General features: G+C 38.6%; 1 protein-coding gene across 24 annotated transcripts in view; it reads left to right on the top strand.

The window, feature by feature from the left end:
* LRRFIP2 (LRR binding FLII interacting protein 2) overlaps nucleotides 1–23,140 on the top strand; it is a 109,372-nt gene that overhangs the window by 63,716 nt on the left and 22,516 nt on the right. For 9 of the 24 annotated variants that reach the window (XM_043442205.1, XM_043442204.1, XM_043442212.1 and 6 more), the window contains 6 exons: nucleotides 1,580–1,648; nucleotides 3,878–3,967; nucleotides 11,046–11,090; nucleotides 12,460–12,576; nucleotides 15,505–15,576; nucleotides 20,129–20,299. In XM_043442205.1, the coding sequence (XP_043298140.1) occupies nucleotides 1,580–1,648; nucleotides 3,878–3,967; nucleotides 11,046–11,090; nucleotides 12,460–12,576; nucleotides 15,505–15,576; nucleotides 20,129–20,299 (564 nt within the window). The remainder of the gene's footprint in view (nucleotides 1–1,579; nucleotides 1,649–3,877; nucleotides 3,968–11,045; nucleotides 11,091–12,459; nucleotides 12,577–15,504; nucleotides 15,577–20,128; nucleotides 20,300–23,140) is intronic. The other 15 variants (XM_043442218.1, XM_043442221.1, XM_043442222.1 and 12 more) reach the window with 4 other exon arrangements.

Here is a 23,140-nt window from a genome sequence, read left to right as displayed (position 1 = left end):
TACTAGTGTCCTTTGTTTGAACACTATGCAAGTGATTCGTGTACCTAATGCTGCTTAACTTGTTTTCTTTACTCACAGTGTCTTTTCAAATCAGTATATAAAGATTTATTTTATTCTTTTTTTTTTTGGCATTTAAAAGATTTTAAAAAGTGTGTCATGTCCCTTTCTATTTCCCCTGAGTGCCTCTTGGAGATTAGTTTTAGGTCAGCACATTTTTTTTAATGGCAGTGTATCATCATCCTGTTAGTGCTGGGCTGTACATTTGAAAAGTTGCTCCTGTTTTGATGAGCTTTTAGGTTGTCAGATTTTTGCTACAACAGATACTTGTACAGTGAACATGCTTATACAAGTATATTATGAGTAAATCTGCATGGTAAGTTGCTAATAATGAAATGATGGGAACCAAAGAGTATGTACATTTAAGTTATGTATATTACCATATTATCCACCAAAAAGACTGCACTAATTAAGCAAATTATGACTTTTTTAGGAACTACCTTGTTATTCTTGATGATATTAAAATTGGAGAAATTATTAAGCAGTTTCTTAAAGGTCAGCATAGGTTACTTTGTGGAGTAGAATAGACAAGTTATATGGACTTTCCTCTATGTAGATGTTTGACTCATTTCTCCTGCCATTTCCAAGTGACATTTATCAAGGATTCCACTGTTACAGTTAACAAAAAGTTATTATAGGGATGTTTAAGGATATACAAGCTTTTTCACAGGAGGAAGTTTATTTTTAACCCACCTGGTAATAAAATTCCATTTGGCAATTCTTGAGCCTGATGTCGTTTCTAGTGTCCCAGCTGTGATGGTCCCTTGCAAAAAAACAAAAAAATTTATGGTAATGTTTTTAGTCGAGTGTAGAATCTGGTCCTTGTGTGCTGGCTAAATGTTATTTCATTTGCAAGTTGGGACTCAGAGTTATTACCCCAGTGATGCCAGAATGGCTCCTTAGTGACGTCAGAATGGGGGCAGCCTCCACATACTGGAGGTGCGTCTTCCACTGCTGATGAAGGAGGGCGGGGATGTGCAGTAATGTTAGAAATACCTGCATGTGCTGCACGGGAGTGAATAAAGCACAACAGGAACCATCATTTCAGTGCCCTTGGTGGTAGGAAGTTCTGTGTTTGACATATTGTTTCATTTGAGAAGATTATTTTTCTCTCCCCAACTAAAAGACAGGCTATTTATTGACTTAATCAATTATAAGAGTATAATTCATTGTAATCAGGGGATCCCAGAGGGCCTAGAGGTTTAAAAAGCATGAGGTCCCTAGCAAGTGTTGGCTAGTAGTCATGCTTCACCCCCGTTTTTCTTTCATTTAACTTAAAAGGTAAAGTAAATACTATTTTAATCTTTGTGCTTTTTGGAACTATCTTTTGGTTTTTGGTGATTATTCAATACGTCTCAAAACAGTTTTTTGGTTTAATGGTGCACAATAGTGGTGCTAATTACAATCAATACTCATAGAGAGCATTTGCATGCTTCCCAAAGCCTGCCTTCCTGTGCTTATGGTCACGGGAAGACTATACTGAAACTGCATCTTTGTCATTATCTGCTTTTAATATCCATAGTTTATCGACGATGACACTGCAAGCGTTGCGTCTTCTGGTTGTGCCAGCCGTGGGCGAAGGGACAGCGTGGTGAGCGTGTTTGCATGCAAACGCATCTAATGTTTTAAAATTGCAACACTGTGTGATCATATGAAATCTATTGCAAAATGAAATTTTCACTTGACAAAATGAGCGTTTTCTTCCAATTTAGTTTATATGAATAATTTACATTCAGAAATGTATTCCTGAGAATACATTTTCTCAGTGGGCTGTGTAAGCTTTCCTAGTGACACCTCTTATGTGCTAGTCATTATGTACTTGACAGATTTTCACTTTTTATTCCTTGTTGCTGTTTTATGCACATGCATGTATATGCACAGTTCACCAAAAACAAAAAAAAATCTCAAATAAGATTAATGTTTCCACATTCTTTAAAACTCATTACTACGGGTTAGAAATCATGCTGCCATTAATTAGTAGTTTTCTTCACTCTGTATTTAACTATTGTTTATATGTCTTTTAAGACCTGTGAATTTTTTGAGTTGCTGATGGCAAAATTTTAAAATATTGTCTTAGAATTCAACTAGAGTTACAATTGTAAAGGTAAGAAACAGCTATGTTAGAATATAAATTATATGATTTCAGGTTTGTTTTTTTTTTTTATGAAGTAAGGAGTTTTACAGAGAGCTGATGACATTTTTGCTATATTAAGAACTGATTCGAAAATTACATGGAGGAGAATGGTGTATCAGCTTAGAGCTAAAAGAAAAAAAGAGAGCCCAATAACTGAGAGGCTATAGAGGCTATAATTCCTTTAAGAAATTAGAAGGCCGTTTACTTTGAGTCATGTTTTGTGAAAGATTGCAAACCCAAATTTTTCATAGAAAAGGGGAACAGCGAGAGTTTGTGAGCTTTGTTGCCAGAAATACAGTGATTGAACTAAGCCAGTTTTGGTTCCCTGGCAAGCAAGGTAATGCTCATAATCACAGCTGAAGAAGAAAGAACAGTCCCCAACGCCCGAAAACACCCTGGAAGGTGATGGAGTGGGAAGGGCAGGGGCTTGTACTGTTGCTCCAGCCCATTAGTTGTATTAACAGCGATTTCTTTACTTATTGTTTTTATTTCTTTCTTTATTTCTTTAATGAGCATGTAATGACTATCTTTGTAGGTAGGCCTAATATATGGAGTAAATGAACTATCGAAATTCTGAGATAGTGGGTACCTTTATAATATTATTATATGTAAATTTAAGTTGCGTTACTGTGAACAAGAATACTATTGCTTGACCATCTCAGCTCTTCATAAAACTTCATATATGTAAGCCTTAAAGGAGGCATCTGTGTAGATGGGCTTCCAGATTCCTTTCTGGAAGAGAAGAGTTTTTGAGCAAGGTAATCAGACAGAGCTGAGGTAAGCAGTAGCTGATGAGTGAGGTAACATGTTCATTGTTTTTTAATTCAACAAATGCTTATGGAGTGAGTACCAGTTATATGTGAGGCACTGTGTTCAGTGCTGGGAATGATGTGGTATGCCACACGGGCCAGATCGCTGACTTCATGGAGCTTACATCCTAATGAAAGAAATAGGAAAAAGACTGGTAAAGGAAGAAACAAAAAGAGAAAGTAAGCCCAGGGACTGTGAAGAGAAAAAGCAGGTGATGTGATAGAGGACATTGAGTGGAATGTGTGTCACTTCGGGATGGGGTGATCAGAGAAGGCGTCTCCAAGGGAGGTGACCTTTGAGCTGAGAGTTCTTAGGCCAGTGCCAACAGCTAAGGTGAGAAGAGACTGTTGTGTTCAGGGAACCAGAAAGAGGCCAGTGTAGTTCCTTCATTGTTTGTTCTACAGCTCCTTGTCCTGAGAAATATGAAAAAGGGGAAACTGGAAACTTGGTAAAAGGCACAATAAATACTCTGCAGGTAATCTGCATTCAGCATATATGTGCTTAACCGACTTGATAGCTATAATGCATTATACATTTGTGGCATATAGTAGAGGCTTTAGGTAAATGCTATCCTAGAATCCCTCGTGGTGAGGGTGATGCTCCTCTTCAGGCAGTAGATGATGATCTCTGTAGCACAGAACTCTGGCTAAAATTAGTAAGAGTTTATTTTAGGGAGCTGTGATGTCATTTTGGAACCCTGTACATTTCTTTCTTACCTTCTAGAGTAGGTAATCACAGCACTTCCCTCATTTCATTTCATGAAACTTTATCACACAACAAAAAGAAAAAAAAGGTTTCCCCCATATGACAATGTTCTTATTGTTTTCTTCTCTCTCTCCTTAATTTTAAAGCATCTCATCTTTTTCTAACTGAAAGGTTTCTGCCGCTGATTATTTTAGTCGCTCCAATCGTAGGGGGAGTGTCGTCTCCGACGTGGATGACGTGAGCATCCCAGATCTGACCAGCGTGAGTGCAGCGCATGGGGACCCACTGTCTCAGGCTTGTGACTAACAGCTATTTTAAAATCAGAATTTAATTTATTTGAGTACACCAGCATTAAATACTTTTTTGTTTTGTTTCAAAATGTATACATTGATATGTTCTTATTTTTTTTCTTTATTTTTTCTTTCTTTTTTTTTTTTTGTTCTTATTTTTTAAAACAGTTTTTCCTATGGAAGTTTTCTAGGAGCAGCCCGAACAATTACTGATATTTTGCCAATTTTGTTTCATCTATTTCTTCCTCTTTCCCTTCTTTTTTTCCCTGAATTATTTTAAAGCAAATCCCATACATCACGCCATTTCCAAATAAATAGTTCAGTATGCCTCCCTAGTTAAGAACTTTTTTCTTATTGTATCAGACCTAATGAAAGGATAAAAAACTCCTTAAAACGATCTAATATCTTTCCCATATTTAGATATTCCTGATCAGTCTTAAAATTTTTCTTCTCTTTTCATTTTGGTGAATCTAAATTTTTAGGTGGACTTTGACAGTTGAACAATAAAATACACTACTTAGTAAAATGTCACTAATTTATCATAACTGGGAAGAATCCGAATAGATCTGAACATTTGGGTTATGGCATTGTTTTTGAAGAAATGCCTGTCCGTTGCTTTCACATTCATTATGTGTGCTCTCTGCTCAGTCGTGTCCAACTCTTAGTGACCCCATGGACTGTAGCCTGTCAGGCTCCTCTGTCCATGGAATTCTCCAGCAAGAATACTAGACTGGATTACTATTTCCTCCTCCAGGGGATCTTCCCAATCAGGGATCGAACCGTGTTTCCTGAATCCCCTGCATTGGCAGGCAGATTATTTTACCACTGGGCCACCTGGGAAGCCCTCACATTCATTGGGAACTGCATTTAGGAAAGAGTGTCCAGTAGAAATGCCTGGAGGCATTTACCTTAATGAAGGAACCCACAGCAGCACATGTCTACCTGCCTGGTATATCTAACAGCCTGATTTTCTGTTTGTAACACCTCTCTGTTGCTGACATTAGTGTTGTTTTTGTGTTGTTTTGACCTTGAACCAACAACTGCTCTAGTTATCAACTCTTTGAATCAGATGATGCAGAGTTTCTTAACAAAAAAATAGACACTTTTTTTAAATGAAGAGATAGTTATTTATATTTAGCACATCACAGATTGTATTTAAATAGCTACTTGTGAATGACTAATCCTAGAAAACAATTCTAAGTGTGGTCCTCAAGTATTCCAGATGGTTGGCTCTCAAAGCTGGCTGAGCAACAGCCCCTGTCTTGGCTTTCATCAGATCAAGGAATCTCTCTGCACCCAAGTTAGAAGACTGGCTCCCAGGTCCTCCCCCTGAAATATTGCCTATTTTATTAATTTGCTTATTAACCTGTTTTTTCATAGATATACTCAATTTAATTTATTATATACACCCTTTCTCTTAAAAACTTTGAATCCGTTTAGCACCTAATAGGATGTCTGAATTACTGGTTATATCCTCCTTACGTTTATTTCTTCGCAGTTTATTTTAGTAACTATACAGAAGTGAAAAGATTGACTTTATTTTTAAAGTCTTCCACTGCTGCTTCTAATTAAATGAAACTCTTCTCCCAGTAATTATTTTGATTTATCTACACATTTTAATAAAAATTATACATATTTAAGAATATATAACTAATGATTTGGATTTGATACACATGTATATAGGCTTCTTATTGTTAATTTAGTCGCTAAGTCATGTCCAACTGTTTTGCAACCCCATGGACTGTAGCCCACCAGGCTCCTCTGTCCATGGGATTTCCCAGGCAAGAATACTGGAATGGGTTGCCATTTCCTTCTCTAGGGGGTCTTTCCTATCCAGGGACAGAACCCACACCTCCTGCATTGGCAGGTGGGTTCTTTACCACTGAGCTGCCAGGGAAGCCCCGTGCAGGCTGTGCAAATGTGTATCAAACCATGCTGTGCGCCTTACAACACAAGCACGAGGTTCTCCAGGGCGTTGGCCGGCACCCTGTGTTATAGCCTATGAGCCGAGGTGATTTTTTTTTCCTGAATGGTTGTCTAAGTACCTATGTGATATCCTTAATTTTGCCTCCTGGCACAGCCTAAAATACATGTATATGTTGGTCCCCTCTCTAGAGCAAAAAAAAAAAAAATTGTCTAATATTATTTCCTCTAAAGGTTATACTGTAATTCAGCTCATTATAAACAAAAAGTGGACTTGATGTTGGTAAGATCTCCACCCCCCAGTCCCTCACACATATGCTTTTTAAAAGGATAAGCTGAAATCTGCATTTTTATGTGAAATATCTCGGGTTTTTTTTTTTAAGTAGTGAAGTATTCACTTTTATTCAGCAAGCAAATGAATATTTTTTTCAGTCTGGGCATTTTCGGGACAGCATAATTTGGCATGAAGCAATGATCTATAAAGGAATTTTCTTATGATCCTGTGACGTTTGGAACAAATTGCTCATTAATGCCTATAGGGACTACATTTTATACTAAATGCAGTTTAAAGAAGATTTACTGAGGTGCTGGGAGAGGGACAGGAAGACCTAAGCCAGTTTAACATTGCTCAGAAAATGTGAGGAACAAAGGACAAAGCGATATTTACCACTTGTTCTGAAAAAAGAATCCTTGTGAAATATCTCAATTTTAAAATGCTAACAGTGAATTAAAAATTTCAAAGGATAGCTTCCGGCTTCCCCACTGTGGATCAACATATGCGTAACAGTCTGCTAGTTTATAAATCTTCTCCAGCTCGAAGGTGCTGGAGAAGGTGCCAGGCCCTGTTTTGGCAGGACTCTGGTCACAGCGTGGTTGCTTTTGTCTCTCGTCTTTTCTTCTGCACTGTTTCCCTTTCTGTCCCTTGGGTTGGGCTAGAATAAAGGAGAAGAATGTAAATGTGCTTAACTGTAGTTTTACTGATTATTAATGATTAGACTATTTCTGAATGGACTCCTCAGCTAGTTTTGCTTTAGGAGATTACTAATTGTTCCCTTCCCTTCTATGGTTGCTTCCCTCGTGGCTCAGACAGTAAGGAATCTGTCTGCTAGGTGGGAGACCCGGGTTCTACCCCTGGGTTGGGAAGATCCCTGGAGAAGGAAATGGCAACCCACTCCAGTATTCTTGCCTGGAGAATCCCCACGAACAGAGGAGACTGGCGGGCTACAGTCCATAGGGTTGCAAAGAGCAGGACATGACTGAGCAACTCACACTTACTCTTCTATGGTTGGGGAGTCAGAGCTTCTGTTTTTTAGGGTTTTCTCCAAATAGAATTTTTAAATAACATTATCAAATCAGTATATACATATAAATTAGAAGTTAACAAAGGATTAGACTCCAGTGACTGCTTTAAGCCAAGAAAAGTGAAAGTTGCTCAGTTGTGTCCGACTCTTTGCTACCTCATGGACTATACAGTCCATGGAATTCTGCAGGCCAGAATACTGGAGTGGGTTGCCTTTCCCTTCTCCAGGGGATCTTCCCAACCCAGGGGTAGAACCCGGGTCTCCCGCATTGCAGGCGGATTCTTCACCAGCTGAGCCACCAGGGAAGCCTCAGCAAGCTATACTATAAACTCTTCACTAGATGATAATTTTATACCTTATACCTTAAAAAATAAAGTTTGTTCAAATGGCTTAATATAATACTCTTATCTCTTGGTCACACATTATATTAGATTTATGTTATGGGTGACAGAATGGTTGCTGCTTGCTGAAAGTGGCTCTCCATATCAGATACGTGTAGCTCAGTTATATCAAATCTCCAGTGTCCTTTTAAAAAAGAAATATAATTTGGAACAAAATGCATCTTTATTTCTAAACAACTCTTTCTATTTCTAAACATTACTTTCAAATGATGGTATTAAAATGTATTCATAACTAAAATTCTGTTTCCATTCAAAAAAATTCAGTTATGTTTTACCATTTTAGTAGGACAGAATTATCGGTTACAGTACTCATATGCTGAAACAAGGCCAATGGGCCTCTTCATCTGAGAATAAGAAATACCTTTCTTTGAAACAGAAAGTTTCAAAGATTTGACAAGATATATATTCTAAGAAATATTTTTCGTGTGCTAATTTCAACAAATAATCATGGAGTTTAGACTTAAAGAGAAACAGTCTGTGTTCTAGGATGTTAAGAGCAAAGTATTTTCAGATTTCCCAGACATAGATAAGGTAAAGGCATTTATCACCAAAGAAAAGATGATGGTTGACGCTTTGTTTACCGGTTGATAATTTGAAATTCTTGAAAGAAGCAATGAAGTTTGCCATCATATGCTCTTTGCAGATTAATATGAATGTAAAATATTACAAGCCTGTTAGCCAACTTTCCATTTCCAGCTATCAAGGAAACCCTTTTCTTGATTAGAAAATCACATATTTAATTATTTAGGAATGTAATGACATAACATGTACTTGAAAATTTTTGAGGCTGAATAAGCTGTCGTCAGTATTCATGAGCAAGTTCTGAGGTCTTTACTAATGATTTATTTTCAGTATTCTTTTCGATCTCAGTTTAATTTGCTTGTTTTACAAAATTGTGACCATATAGTATTATACATAGAGCCTTTGTTTTCTCATTTTTCATATTACTACATATTCATTTTTTGCGTGTTATTCATAAACAACAATTTTTGAAAAGTCACCTATAGTCACCATATTTTACATTAGATCCTCCGACTTTATTTATCTTACAGCTGAAAGTTTGTACCCTTTTACCAGCAGCATTTCCTTCTTTTATACCTTAGCTTATTAAATATGATTCCATTTTATTCCGTTTAAGATCCTTTCCAGGATCTGGTGGAGCCTTTGGGTCATCATTTTGAAAACTGGCTTCTTGTTGCAGTGCAGCTATGTAGACCTCCTGGGGCATTTAGAATACCAGGTTTCAGCTGGCTTTTTGTCTAAATGGAAGGCTGCACATAATGTAGCACAGGAGGCGAATTGGGGAGTCTCTGGCCAAGTCCCTGCAGCCAAAATAACTGGGCTGCGGTGGGGCTGGCCTCAGCGCTTTTGCTGCCTCCACAGTCCTGAAGTCTGGCGCGTGATCAGCCTGGGTTGCGGCAGTTCTGTCAGAGGATAGTGACAGCAGGAGGACCAGCCCTGTGGTCGGCTAGGTCACTGATGCACCCTCTGGATTGTGAGGTTTCTCTCAGGTGACTGCCTGTTAAAAGTGGGTGGGCTGGGGGTCATTTGTGTGAGAGCAAGGTAAGGGACAGAATTTCAGATGAACCTGGAAGGTTGTTTCTGAATGCTGCCTGTTTTTCTCTTTAACTCATTAGGAGAAGAGAGTTGGAAGGTACTCTAAGGAGAATAAGGCAGTCTATTTAGATGTATTTCTTTTGTTCTGAGGAATAACACGTTAAGTATTAAGCAATATATTTTTACTAGTATAGATATGAGGAAGGTAATTCCTCCTTATGGCAGTATTTGCCAACATGAAAAACTACTGTTATTGCTTGTTTGTTTTAAGACATTTCATGTGTGGTTTAAGAAGTCAAAATGAAGTAATGTCCATTCTTTTTTAAGAGTATTGTAGTAAGAAGCAGCAAAAAGAATTCAAAGTCTAAGACAGGATTTATGTTCTGATTTAGTACTTATAGAAAAAGGTGTTTACTGAGATAGAAAATGAACATGATAAATGTGAGTAATAAAAAAAAAGGAAAACTTTCAAATATGAGGAAGTTAGAGTGAAGTGATCTGAACTGGGCCAGAAATAGTGATGTTTTGTGTTTTAATAATTCACTGAGGACAGTTTGCAAATCTCTTCTCTAGATTGGGCTGGAAGGGTTATTGGTCTAGAAGTTAGGGTCCAGGTATATTTTCATTTAGTTAAAATTCTCTGTGACTTTTTTCTCCCTAGTGGTAATTGGGACAGTATATACAGGTAAATAATATGAACAATTGACGAAGCTGAGATCTGGATCCTGCTCTGGCATTTAGTTGTTGTTTAGTTGTTGTTCATCCTTCAGCAAGATCTGAAATTTCTCTTTCCTGAGCTGTAAAGTTAGAGTTTTAGGCGAGACCTTTAAGGTACTTCTCTTCTTGAAACACGGACTGAAACAACCGTTAAGGCCTGTCTGTGAGAGAGGGGATAACTGGTATGGTATGTCCAGACAGTAGGGTACTATGCAGCTGTTAAAGGAGGTCAGTCTGTAGGTGCAGGAGGAGGACAGTTCGTTTATTCATTCATCTGACAAGGTTTTAGTCCTTCTGTATGCCAGGTGCTATTCTTGGTGTTAGGAATACAGAAAAGAACATACAGACACGAAGTTTACATTAAAGAGAGAGATCAGATAATAAATAGATTAATAAGTATCATGGGGTCAGGGAGTGATAAATGCCATGAAGAAAAATACTTTCTCTAATCTCTGAAACATGGTGGGGGAAAAGAGACTATATGGGATGTATTTGGGACACCACTGTTAGAATTTTGTAAAGACTTGGGAGTAGACTGCCCTTGAGGGAAGCACATGCCCTTTGTGCTGTTGGATTTTTTTCTCTTTTTAGATTTGTGCATGTATTAGTTAAAAAACAAAAACGGAAACCATACAACCAAATCCTTGGGCTGTGGAGGAATTTTTTTCAGGATGCATTTCACATGCTGTAGTCCAGTCTGAACTTTTTTGGCTAAGTGCGCTAGCCTTATCTATGTGTGCTGTGTACTAATAATGTAATAAAGTTTGTTGGCTTTTGGTTTTATCAGACTTTTTCTTCTTCCATGTATGAGTATTTTTGTGTGTGTGTAACTTTTGCAATGCTAGAGTTTACGTTTATATGTAGTTTTCTTTAATTGTTTCAAATACCATGAAAAGAAAAATCTATGCAAAAGTTCTAACTTTTTTCATAAGGATAGCATGCTTACTCTGTCTTCCTTGAATAAGAATTGAAGTTAACATCTTGTCTTCTGTGTCCCAACTTTTATTTCACTTTTAGTATGTTTACTTTTAGGATCCAAATATCAGCTGAGCTTGGAGAACTCAAATGGTGTCACTTCTTTTTTTCTTCCCCCTTAAAAAAGTCAAAATGCTCAACATCTTTTCTGATTTTTATCTCTGTTCTTTTCTAGTTGGATGAAAAATCTGATAAACAGTATGCTGAAAATTACACAAGGGTGAGTATATAAATTCCTAAGGAAATTAAGTTCTCAAGGTCACTAGCTTACTTTCTACTACTGTTTTATTCTTGATTTTACAACAGTTTAACTGATGGAGTTACTCTTCCTTTCTTCATCTACTTCCTGTCCTTGACCCCCAAATTCCTCTGCAGTTGAATCATGTGAAGCCCTGGGAAGAGAAGAGACACTGCATTTTATTTCCTTGCATGTCACTTCTTAAACTTGTGGCTGCTCTTTTGATTTTCATTCCTCTAGAATTTCATCCTGAGAAGAAACCATTACATACTGGAAGTGGGGAAGTGTCTTTAGGAATGGTGGTGACAAACTCTGAAGGTTTTCTTTCTTTTTCCTGTATAGATAAATTATTTCTTTGAAGTGAAATAATTCCTTTTTAGGAGTTACTTTGTGTTTAAAAAAAAAAAGTCTCTTTCTTCTAGAAACATTTTTAGAAAGTCATCCTAGGAAATTATCTGGATTAATTTTTTGCTATGTCCCCAATGATATGCCACTTCTGTCCAGTAGAAATATAGTGCAAGCCACAAATGTAAGCCACATGTGAACTTTCTAGCAGTCACACTAAAATAGTAAAAGGAAGCAGATAAAATTAATTCAAATGATGTATTTTATTTAACCCAAATGTCCAAAATATTTTAAGCATAACCAACATGAAAACTTATCAGTGAGATATTTTACATTCTTTTTTCCACATCAAGACTTTGAAATCTGTTGTGTATTTCACACCTGAGAAAGAATTCTCAATTTGGACCAGTCACATTCCAAGTGCTCAGTCGCCACATGTGGCGGGTTGTCTGCTGAATTAATTGAACATCCCATATCTCTGCCGTTTATTAATCAGGAGCATCATCCGCAGCTGAGGGCAAAATGCTGTTGTTCTCAGCTGCAGACAGTGTCTCCAGCTTTTATCAACAAAGTGTTGGGAAAAGAAAAGGTTCTAAAGAAGCAGCTTCAGGAACCTAATGAGTAGCATACCAACATAGCATTCTGAAACTGTTTAAAATCAAGCTGATGTCCTCACCCCAGCACTGTTTACAGTACAGCAGAGATAAACTTAGAAAACAGACAACTCTTCACACGAACTATTTCCTTCTTAGTGATTATGAATCCTAGATTCCAAAAGAGTGAGCAAACGCAGTTGTGCTGAGTATGCCTGGGCCCATCTCGGGGTAACCCCCCTTCCCCAGCTCCCCACCAAGGCCAGTCTAAATTGCTTGTGGACTGCGTTCAGTGACTTCTCATCCACGCTGTGTTAGAGCTCTTCCTGTCACCCTGCCCCACTTTTAGTTTCCACAGCAAATTTATTTTTAAAGAACTAAGACTTAAAAGTGTCATCTCTCTTTTTCTCTAGCCTTCATCTCGAAATTCTGCCTCAGCAACAACCCCTCTAAGTGGAAACTCATCCAGGCGAGGAAGCGGGGATACCAGCAGCTTAATAGACCCAGACACCTCATTAAGTGAATTGCGGGTAAACCGCCATTTTGGTTTGCTTTTTATAAACATTTTTTATTTTTTACTTCTTTGTAGTATACTGGAACCATTTAACATTTAATGTGACTTGGTAGGAAGGAAAGAAGTATGAGTTCTTTAAAAAAAAAAATGTTAATAACAGTTCAAGAATGTGACTAGGGTCTGAAAGGAAGGAGATTAGTTAATTCTTTTCTGTTCTCTTTCCTGAGCATTTGATGGTATTTGGAATGAGTTCTGCTAGTTTACAAATGCCAAAAAAACTTTCTAATGTATATAAAAGTCATCCTTTCAAATAATTGGCCACATTTTAAATGGAAAATATGTGGATGTACAGGGAACCAGACATTGGGGATTATTAGTCTTTTGAGCCATTATAGTATTATTTGGCTGCTTGAATACAGTTATCTCTCAGAGTTTCATGATAAGACAAGTATAATAATATTTGGGATGACAGAAATACCTGAGTAATGAAAGCTCATTTAACCCGTTAGTTGAGCCTCCAGTCTCACTAATAACCCTTTCAAAATGGCTATGAATGTCTATTTGCTGAGCATCCTGTTTGTGAGGAACGAGGCAAGGGTAGTAATAAAAACTGCATTTATTCATTCATTCAACGTTTATCGAGCACTTGGCCCCATAGGTTCAGGCAGTAAAACATACTTTGGAAACCTGAGGAATTCACTGTTTCACATGGGAGACAAGTGAATATAAACCAGTAAAGCCAGGTGGTGTGGTACTATCATAGTGGCAAGAGTAAGGCTGTTAAGGGAATTCAGAGAAGCATCATCTAAGTTAGAAGAGATAATGAAAGGCTTTTCAGAGGAGAGAAGGAGTGAAGGAACAATAAAAACCAGGCAAAGAAGCTGAAGCGTGAAGGTGTTTTCTGATAAATTCAGAGAACCAAAAGGTTATCTGGGTAGCAGAGTTGCCAGAGGATAGGATGGAAAGTGAGGATTTGTAATGGATGAGAGAGAAGGCTGGAGGAGTAATGATGGGCCATGTCTCAAAACACTTCGTGTGGCCGCCTGAGAGGAATTCAGGTTCACCCTGACAATGGTGGGATATGAAGCAGGGAAGCGGTGCTATCTGATTTGCATTCCTAAAGGTTGACCACAGGCTGGAAGAAACCTTGGAGGCAAGGAGAACTGTTACCCTGTGGTTGAACAGTGGGGAGGAGATGAGCAAGTCAAAACAGTAATGGGAGGAAATGCAGGCAGCTTCCTCTGAAGAGAGTATTGGAGGCTGGAAGTTGATTGGTCAATAGAGAGAGTGTTAAGAGAGGGTTTTTGCTTTCTTTTAAAGGCAGCCTTAGTTATTATCTTCATTGGTTGGATTGAGCCATTAGAGAGAGACCATGAAGTTAAGGAGAGGAATAACTGAACAGAAAGTGCCTGAGTGGGTGAGAGGAATGTCCAGATAAGGCTGGGGGAGGTGGGCGCCCCTTTCCCGGACACAGTAGAGGAGGAGGGAGGGACCGTGGGTGACCGAGTCAGACTGCAGGCGGCTCAGGAGCAGGAGTCTGGTGTGTGATGCGGGCAGCTTGTACAGTGGGCTGAGGATTAGCAGAGGCTAGGGAGGATCGCGGCCGTGGCCGTGCAGGAGGCGGCCCAGGTCACCCGAGCTCTGACTGAAGGGGCCAGTGTTGTTGAGCTCTTAGTACCAGGCAGAAGCGTGGGGGTGCAAAGTAAATAAGCTCAGCTCTTGCCTTTAAATGCTGTTTTCTAGTCCAGCAAAAGACAGGAGGATGGGGCTTTCCAGCTTCAGACTCAGCCTGTGCTCGCTATTTACAGCCTCTTGGAAGGAAATGAGCTTGTATAACGAGCTAGTGTCTGGCTCCCAGTAGACACTCTGGTGGCTCAGACAGTGAAGAATCCCCATGCAGTGCAGGAGGCCTGGGTGCGATCCCTGGGTTGGGAGGATCCCCTGGAGAAGGGAAGGCAACCCACTCCAGCATTCTTGCCTGGGGAATGCCCATGGGCAGAGGAGCCAGGCGGGCTACAGTCCCTGGGGTCGCAGCCAGACACGACTGAGTGACTAAGCACAGCACAGCATCGGCGCTTGGTAAACGTCAGTGAGGGAACCGAGGAGTAACAGGCCCCCCGGGAGGGAATGAAGAGGCAGGGGAAATGTTACGTAATGTAGAAACTGTGCAGTGGGCCATTGTTCCTGCCTGTAATTGTAAAGTTATGTTCAAGGGTCTGTAGGTGTTATTTCCAACCTAAATCAACCATCCAGAGTAGATCTCATGTAGCAAGGTTGGGTACAAGAGAGACAATATTTTCCATTTAAAATTTGACCTGCTTTACTTTTTTTTATAAGGATTATGGTAACATTTGGAGCAAAGACTTTTCTCATCATTTAAATGCTGTCCTCAGGATAGACTGTCTCATTTGACATTGTATTTAAAAAGGTTTGTGTTTAATTTCCCTCCCTTCTCTTTCTCCCAAATGAATTGTGGTCAGTAACCAAGTCATTGAAACACAACTTTGTTCATATCTAGTTTTCCATTTTTTAAAAACTTCTGCATAACTCAGTAAAATTTTCAACTTGTAATTAATTTGCTACATATTTTACTACTTCTTGGTGAAGTGTTATACTCAAAATTAAATGATTTATGCAATTTTCAAAATTGTGTTTTAAAAAATGTTATAAGCTATAGCTTTTGTCCATACACAGCCATGCCCTGTTTGCTAATATTGCTTCAACAGGAATCAATGCCAAGAAAATTTTTAATAAGTTGAATTGGTTACTCTAGGGCCTTCCCCAGCCCCACCATCACATGTCTGTCTGGAGTGGCAGTTAAGTTTGTGTACTTTAACGTCTCTTCTTTTGGTCTGGTCTCTACAGAAGTAATTCACATTTTCATGAATCCTTTGAGACTTGGCGTATGTGGTTTTATGCAATGGTTCATTCCTATGTCCTGCAGGATATCTATGACCTTAAGGACCAGATTCAGGATGTAGAAGGGAGATACATGCAGGGGCTTAAAGAACTGAAGGTATCAGGGCCCTTTCTGCAGCCCAAGCATGCTCTCTGTGCGCAGAAGTGTCAGTAACGGCGGTTTCCCGAGTTCTCTTAACCCCACTGCACATGGCTTTACTAACCCTGTTTGTCTTTCAAGCGTGTGCTTAACCTGCAGTGAAAGGCGAACTTCCAGTCTCTGCTGATATGTACATGTGTGGTGTAGTTTTGGGACTATTCAGCAAAAGATAGTTGGCCTCAGTTTTTAAACCTTGTAAAATACTTACATATCCCTTGTGTCTTAGCCTTACAAAATTGAGTTAGGCAAAAACCTAAGAAGTGTTCTAAGAATATATATATATTTTTTTGAGAATTAAACCTTAAAATTCTTCCAAGCTAAACAAAAGAGCATTGCCTATTTCTGTCACCAAATTCAGTGTTAGAAACAGGAGGAAGAAGCATCTGAGAGAGAGCATTCCTATAAATAATCCCTGTGGTGGAAAGACCCTGAAGCATGAGGACTGTGTTTTGGTGTTTTTTTTACATGTAGGTCAAAAAGGGTTACACAGATTCAGTGCCTTAAAGAATTTGAAGGTAAATTTAAATAGGGATCTTCCCTGGTGGCTCAGACAGTAAAGAGTCTCCCTGCAATGCAGGAGACCCAGGTTCGATCCCTGGGTTGGGAAGTTCCCCTGGAGAAGGGAGTGGCAACCCACTCCAGTCTTCTTGCCTGGAGAATTCCGTGGACAGAGGCTATAGTCCATGGGGTCACAAAGAGTCAGACATGATTGAGCGACTAACACGTTCCCTTTTTAAATGGTAGCAAGAATGGATACCAGTTTTCAATAGAAGTGTAGGTGTGTGGCAGACATCTTAGTTATAAATGGCATTTGATTATCATGCTCTTCCCTGTGTTTTCTTACAAAGTCCAGATCTAATATATGAATTACCGTAAGTTTCTCTGAACACAGGTAGTTCCCTATTTAATATAGGCCTCTTAAAATATGTAAACAAGGCATTCAGAAAGGTGACTTGGGCGATGCCCCAAGAACACAGTATGAACCTAACAAGCAAAGGCTTTGCTCAGCTGCCCTGGCATGACTGGACTTGGGCCAGCTACCAGCCAAAGCCTTCACGCAGGTGACTGTGGCCCAAAAGGCACACGGTTAAGACTCAGGACCAGAAAGGGTGGAAAGGCCTGTGGAGAGCGTTCCTGGGACGCCCGGACACCACTGACAACCGTGTGTGGGCACTGGTGAACATCAGGAGAATCCAGTTAGTGTGCCTATGTGCTCACTCAGCCTTATTGCTCTCATCTTCAAGTTTTGGAGCTATGACTTGGAAATATCTTAGATCAAAGGAACAAATCCAGGACTTTCAATCAATACATTCATTTTAAAGTATTGAGTGTAACATAATGTATCAGGAAAGCAAATGATTCAGAGGAATTCTTACTTGTTTGTCCTTTTATTTTGAACATTTTCCTCTTTTTGACCTACCATTTATTGCATTCTTTGAAGGATACAGAAAACAGATTCACCTTATTTGAGACTTTGAACAGATAAGACCCCTTTTTTTCATTCATAGTTAGTGTACAACTGAACTTGACTTCAGATTGTGTTTATCCTTGAAATGAGTCTTTTAAACAGAAGAAAAAAGTCATTTACGAAATCATCCAGTTGGTGGTCAAAGCACAGTGGTGTGATGTACCCATATCCTATTAAAAAAGAATGGTAGGTCATTGCTTATGACATTATTCTCAAGTACGTCTGCCTGTGAGGGGTTTTTTCCCCACTCCAACTTCCATCCATCGTCACCTGGGTCTAATTAATAGCACAGATTGCTGGACTCTACTCCCAGATTTTCTCATTCAAAAAGTCTAGGATGGGGTTATTGAAAGTTTTTATTTTTAGCCAGGTCCTAGATAATGTTGTTGCTTCTAGTCCAGAACCTACACTGAAAATCAATTCCTTGGATATATTTAAGTAGACTAATTCCTTTTGGGTATCACTGTGTGAACTAGATTAAAATCATTAAAAGTACCTTGACACTTAAACTAGTCCTCTGTGGTCTGTTGTTTAAAGAAAAGTACATTCCACACATTTTATGTCAATTTTATTATTTTATATGTTGTATCCTTGCCGCTGCTGCTTAAACTACGTTAGATTCTGGTGTTCATGCAGTCATGTCCCATTTTGTATGGGACTGAGTTGTGAGGATGACTTTTCTTCTTTTTTTCTTTTTTGCCATTTGTCTCTAAGATGGATCAGAATCACTCTAAATTCTGCATTGTGTGGGGTTGGGCTAAAAGTTTGTTCATTTTTTCTGGAAAAAACCCCAAAACATTAATACACTCCTGATTTGCAAACAATTAAGTGTGTGTGTGTGTGTGTGTCTTCATTAAGATAAAACTCACATGCCATAAAATTTACCTATTGAAAAAGTGTAGTGGTTGGTTTTTTTTTTTTTTTTTGCATAGTCACAGAGTTGCACAGACATCACCAGTTTTACAGTATTTTCATTACCCCAGAAAGAAACCCCATACTAATCAGCAGCAGTTCTCCATTCCGTCACTCCCAGACCACTAGTCAATGTCGTCTTTTGTGATTGACTTTTTACTTAATGTTTTCAAGATTCATCCATGTCATAACATGCATCTGTGTGTGTGTGTATGTGTGTATATATGTAAAAATTGGTAACATTACAGGGTACAGATTTACTATATTTTGTTTATCCATTTATTAGTTGATAGGCATTTGAATTATTTATAGTTTGGAGCTGTTATGAATAATGCTGCCATAAACATTTGTGTCCAGTTTTTTGTATAGATACATCTTTTCATTTCTCTTGGGCAGATTACCTAGAAATAGAAGTGTTGGGTCATATGGCAACTCTATGTTTAACATTTTGACTTGCTGCCAGACTCTTTTCCTGAAGCAGCTGCACTATTTTACATTCTCACTAGCAATGTATGAGGATTCTGGTTTTTCCATTTCCTCACCAACACTTGTTATCTCTTTTTTTGATTATGTACAATAGCCATCCTATTCAGTCTGGAGTAGTATCTCATTGTGGTTTTGGTCTTATTTCTTTAATCATTAATGATATTAAGAATATTTTTGTATGCTTACCATTTTATACCCTCTTTGGAGGAATATCTGTTCAAATCCTTTCCCATTTTAAAATTGAATTGTGTGTCTTTTAATTGTTGATTTATAAGTGTTCTTTATATATTCTAGATACAGGTACCTTATCAGATATAAGATTTACAAATGTTTTCTCCCATTTTTTGCATGGTCTTTTTATTTTCTTGATGATACATAGTTTGTAGCATAAAAGTTTTTAATTTTGATAAAGTGTTTTTTTCTTACATTGATAGTTTGGTTTCATATCTGAGAAACCACTGCCTACGCCAGTCATAAAGATTTACTTCTGTGTTTTGGGGGAAGAGTTTTATAATTTTGGCTTTTAATTTAGGACTGTGATCCATTTTGAGTTAATTTTTGTGTATGTAGGTGTGAGGTAGGAGTTCACCTTTATTTGCTTGCATGTGGATCTTAGTTGCCCCAACACCATTTATGAAAACACTATTCTTTCCCACTGAGTTGTCTGGGCACCCTTGTCCAATATCAGTTGATCATAAATGTGTAAAGGATTCTGGACTCTCAGAACCCTCAGTTCAAATATCATTGCTCTTTTGTTTGTTAACCATTTGCATCAGTATTTTAAAAATACAGAAGTGATGGCTTTTTCTATGTGAAATGTTTTTCTTTTTAGCTTTAAAAATAGGTAATAGTAATCTACCAAAATAGAAGGAGCTATTTAAAAACAGACTGTAAGCTATTTTAGGCAGAAAACTTTGAAGTATATAAAAATTTAGGCATTCAGTGGTAGCACTTTTTTGGGGGTGGGGAGGGGGGAGCTTGCAGCCAGGCTTGTGTTATCTGAGTTCCCCAGCCAGGGACTGAACCCAGGCCCTGCAGTGAAAGCACGGAGTCCTAACCACTGGGCCGCCAGGGAATTCCCCTGGTAGCTCTTTTTAAAAAAATAATTGTTTTGTGTCACTTAACTTATTTTAAATGGCTGGTATTTGAATAATGTCCAGAGAAAATGTGTATACATTTATTAACATATGCAGAACAGGAAAGTACTGAAAACAGAGATCCAAGAATTGGTGAGACTCAAAGGGGTGTGAAGCCTGCTTGTAGAAAAGAGGCTGTATCCCTGTCATTGCGCTCAGAGTGCCGGACAGCGTGCTGTTGAAAACCACAGGAGCAACATTTCTGAAAACATTCATGAGTCTCCATTTTATGACTTTTACACTCTGACTCTTACGTGTTGTCTGCATGCCTTTTCGTCTTTCGGAGGCTACGTTGCTGCTTGATGTTGTTTTCTTGGATAGCAGAGAGCCCATAAAGTGCTTATAATGGCATTCTTGGCTTATTGTCATCCTCCTGTTTCATGTGCATGTCACTAAACAAAGTTTCCAAAACTGCTTGTATTTTGCAAAAATATGTCTTCCTATGTTTGTGCCAGTGCTGTAGGTGATGAACGATGATGTCAGACTGATGACTCTGACTTTCATTTAGGAGTCTTTGTCTGAAGTGGAAGAAAAATACAAGAAAGCCATGGTTTCCAATGCACAGTTAGACAATGAGAAGAACAATTTGATATACCAAGTAGATACCCTCAAGGATGTTATTGAAGAACAGGAGGAACAGATGGCAGAATTTTATAGAGAAAATGAAGAAAAATCAAAGGTAATTTGCTCATTTTACATCATGCCTTTCTCTGGGGTCAGAAAATTAAAACCTGCTATTTAAAAAGTACTGTTTTCTTCTGTAAAATGGGGCCAGTAATGCCTACATCATAGTTCTGTGATGAGGGGTTAATGATTATTACTGACTATAAAGTGTTTATTTAGCACATAGTATTTTTTCAGTAAATGGTTGTTAGTATTATCGATGAAGAATAAAGGAGAATTAAAAATTTTTTTAAAGTACTGGCTTTGATGGAAGAGGCCAGGGTCCTGGGGAATGGTATTTCCCTCAAAACTGGTTGCTGCAAGGAAATCAACAGAACATAAGACTGCCATTCCTGGAATATTTTCCTTTTTAAATTTTTATAAGATTTAATTTATTTTCATCAGGGGAAACTTATCACCTCCTTTAGTTTCTGAAAATAGAATGCAGTTCAAATTTGATCTTTGTTTTCTATCTCTTAATTCGACAATTAGAGTGAATTACTTCTTCCTGTTATAAATGCTAGAACTTCACAAAGCTCCAGAGACTTTCAGTGAGATGGCTTGTTTTTTCTCTTTTCTTTTTTTCTTCTCTTCTCTCTTCTTTTCTTCTCTCATTTTTCAAGAGAACCTGTTTTGTAAATGATTGGGGAGAAGTCTTTAACCAGTTATTTGGAAACAGCAGTGTGGAGGTGTGGATCAGAAATCAGCAGATGTTTTCTTTAGCGATTTGTAAGCTATATTGTTAAAATGTGCAGATGGAAAATAAAAGCCTCTGCCCAAGGCCTGGTTTTGCCTTTTGACAGCCGCAGGAAACAAGTTGAGTTCCCTTAAAAAGCTTATTGGATTTTTTAAAAAGGGCTGAAATCAGTCCAAGCAGAGGACAGATGGATATTACTATGAAGAAATGAGCTGCCGGTACATTGTATTAAAAAAAAAAAAGAAAAGAATTTAGGAAATGTGCTTTGGTGAATTGTTAGGAGCAATAACAATCTGTATTTGTACATAATAAAGGGAGAGAAGGTGTTAATATAACCTCTAAGGGACCCACAGTATTACTGTAGACTATATAGGGATTTCTTGAGGACTGAAAATGCTCATTCCAGTCTGTTTTCGTCACTTTTACAAAGTGTTACGAAGTATTTGCAGCAGGGTTAGGGGAAGGAAGGCTGAAGAGGCAGAGTGCAGGAGATTTTTAGGGCAGCAGTGCTATTTTATATCATACATTGTACATTTATCACAACTCACAGAATGTACAACAGAGAGTGAACTCAATGTCAGCTGTGGGCTTTGAGTGACAGTGACATGTCTGTGTAGGCTCATTGATTGCAGCAAATATGAAGTCGCTCAGTCGTGTCCGACTCTTAGCGACCCCATGGACTGTAGCCTACCAGGCCCCTCCATCCATGGGATTTTCCAGGCAAGAGTACTGGAGTGGGTTGCCATTTCCTTCTCCAGGGGATCTTCCCGACCCAGGGGTTGAACCTAGGTCTCCCGCATTGCAGGCAGACGCTTCACCATCTGAGCCGCCAGGGAAGCCCGGCAACAAATGTACCCCACTGGTGTAGGATGTTGATAGTGGGGGAAGGCTGTTCTGGAAAGCGGGAGAGGGGACAGGGGTATTTGGGAACTCTGTAGTTTCTGCTAGATTTTTGCCTTAAACTCCTCAGAAAAAAATAATGTTTGTAAACAAAAACATTAGGATAAGAAGACCTGCATCTAGATCAGGTGACAGGGGCTTCTGGGTGTTTTCATATTGATGACAGTGGCTCCTTGACAATGCGGTGATGGTAGATGGATTCCTCTTTGATTCTTCCTGTATCTCATCAGCCAGTTTTGGAGAGTCCAAGCCATCTTACTTTTCTTAGTCCTTGGACTCTTGTTCTACCTTACCACACATTTCTCATGTCTATTTCTGGCTCTTGCTTCTAACAGAGTAGAAGAAAAGCTCATGGTATGTGTTGAATGGCCAGTACTAAAAGGAGTTCTTCTCCTTCTATCTCCTCCAGTGACCTTGAGCATTAAAAAAAAAAATCCCTATGATAAGCTGTTTTAACCTACTTCATTTTCCCTCCTATCATTTTCTAGGATATAGAGATGTCTTAGTATACATAGAGTTGTGGTTTTCTTTCAGTTTGTTTTTGTTTCTAAATCTTGTGCTTTTTGACTTTGAAAAGTCTGTGTGTTTTTTTAATGCCCTGGGAATCTGCTTCAAATACAGTGACGCAGAAGACTTCGTGGGCATGTCTGTGATGCACCTTCAGCCCAGCCTCTCTCCTCCTGAACAGATACTGCCTCATACAGATGTTCCTGTTCTTTTACACAACAATATTCATGCCACCTTTCAAAATGTCTTTCGTGTCTTCTGCTGGGATTATGGTAACTGCGTCTTACATGTTGGGTCTATACTACAGGGACGGAATGCCTGGTTAGGAATGTCTGCATTATCGTAGGGACTTCTTTTTCTTTTTTCTTTCCTTTTCTTCTTTTTTTTAGTTTATCTGAGATTTAACAAAATCTTTTATTGCAAATTTTAAACAGACCAAAAAAAAAAAGAGTATAATGAACTTTCCCGAACCCGTCACTGATCACAGATAGGACATCGATGCATAGCCAGTTTTACCATGTCCACTTCCGCCACCGGTTTGTTTGAAACAAGTCCTAAATACCCCATATTTTAATATGAGTTTATTATTTTATTTATTTATTTTTGGCCACACTGTATGGCTGGTGGGATCCTAGTTCCCTGACCAGGGATTGAACCCAGATCTTGGACAGTATTAAGTGCCAAGTCCTAACCACTGGACTGCCAGAATATTCCTGAATTTAATATGAATTTAAACATGTACTCTCTTTTTAA

Source organism: Cervus canadensis, chromosome 22 (genome assembly GCF_019320065.1).
Source record: "Cervus canadensis isolate Bull #8, Minnesota chromosome 22, ASM1932006v1, whole genome shotgun sequence".
Lineage (NCBI taxonomy): Eukaryota > Metazoa > Chordata > Mammalia > Artiodactyla > Cervidae > Cervus > Cervus canadensis.
Note: the sequence above shows the minus strand (reverse complement) of the source record. Positions and strands in the feature narration are given on the sequence as shown.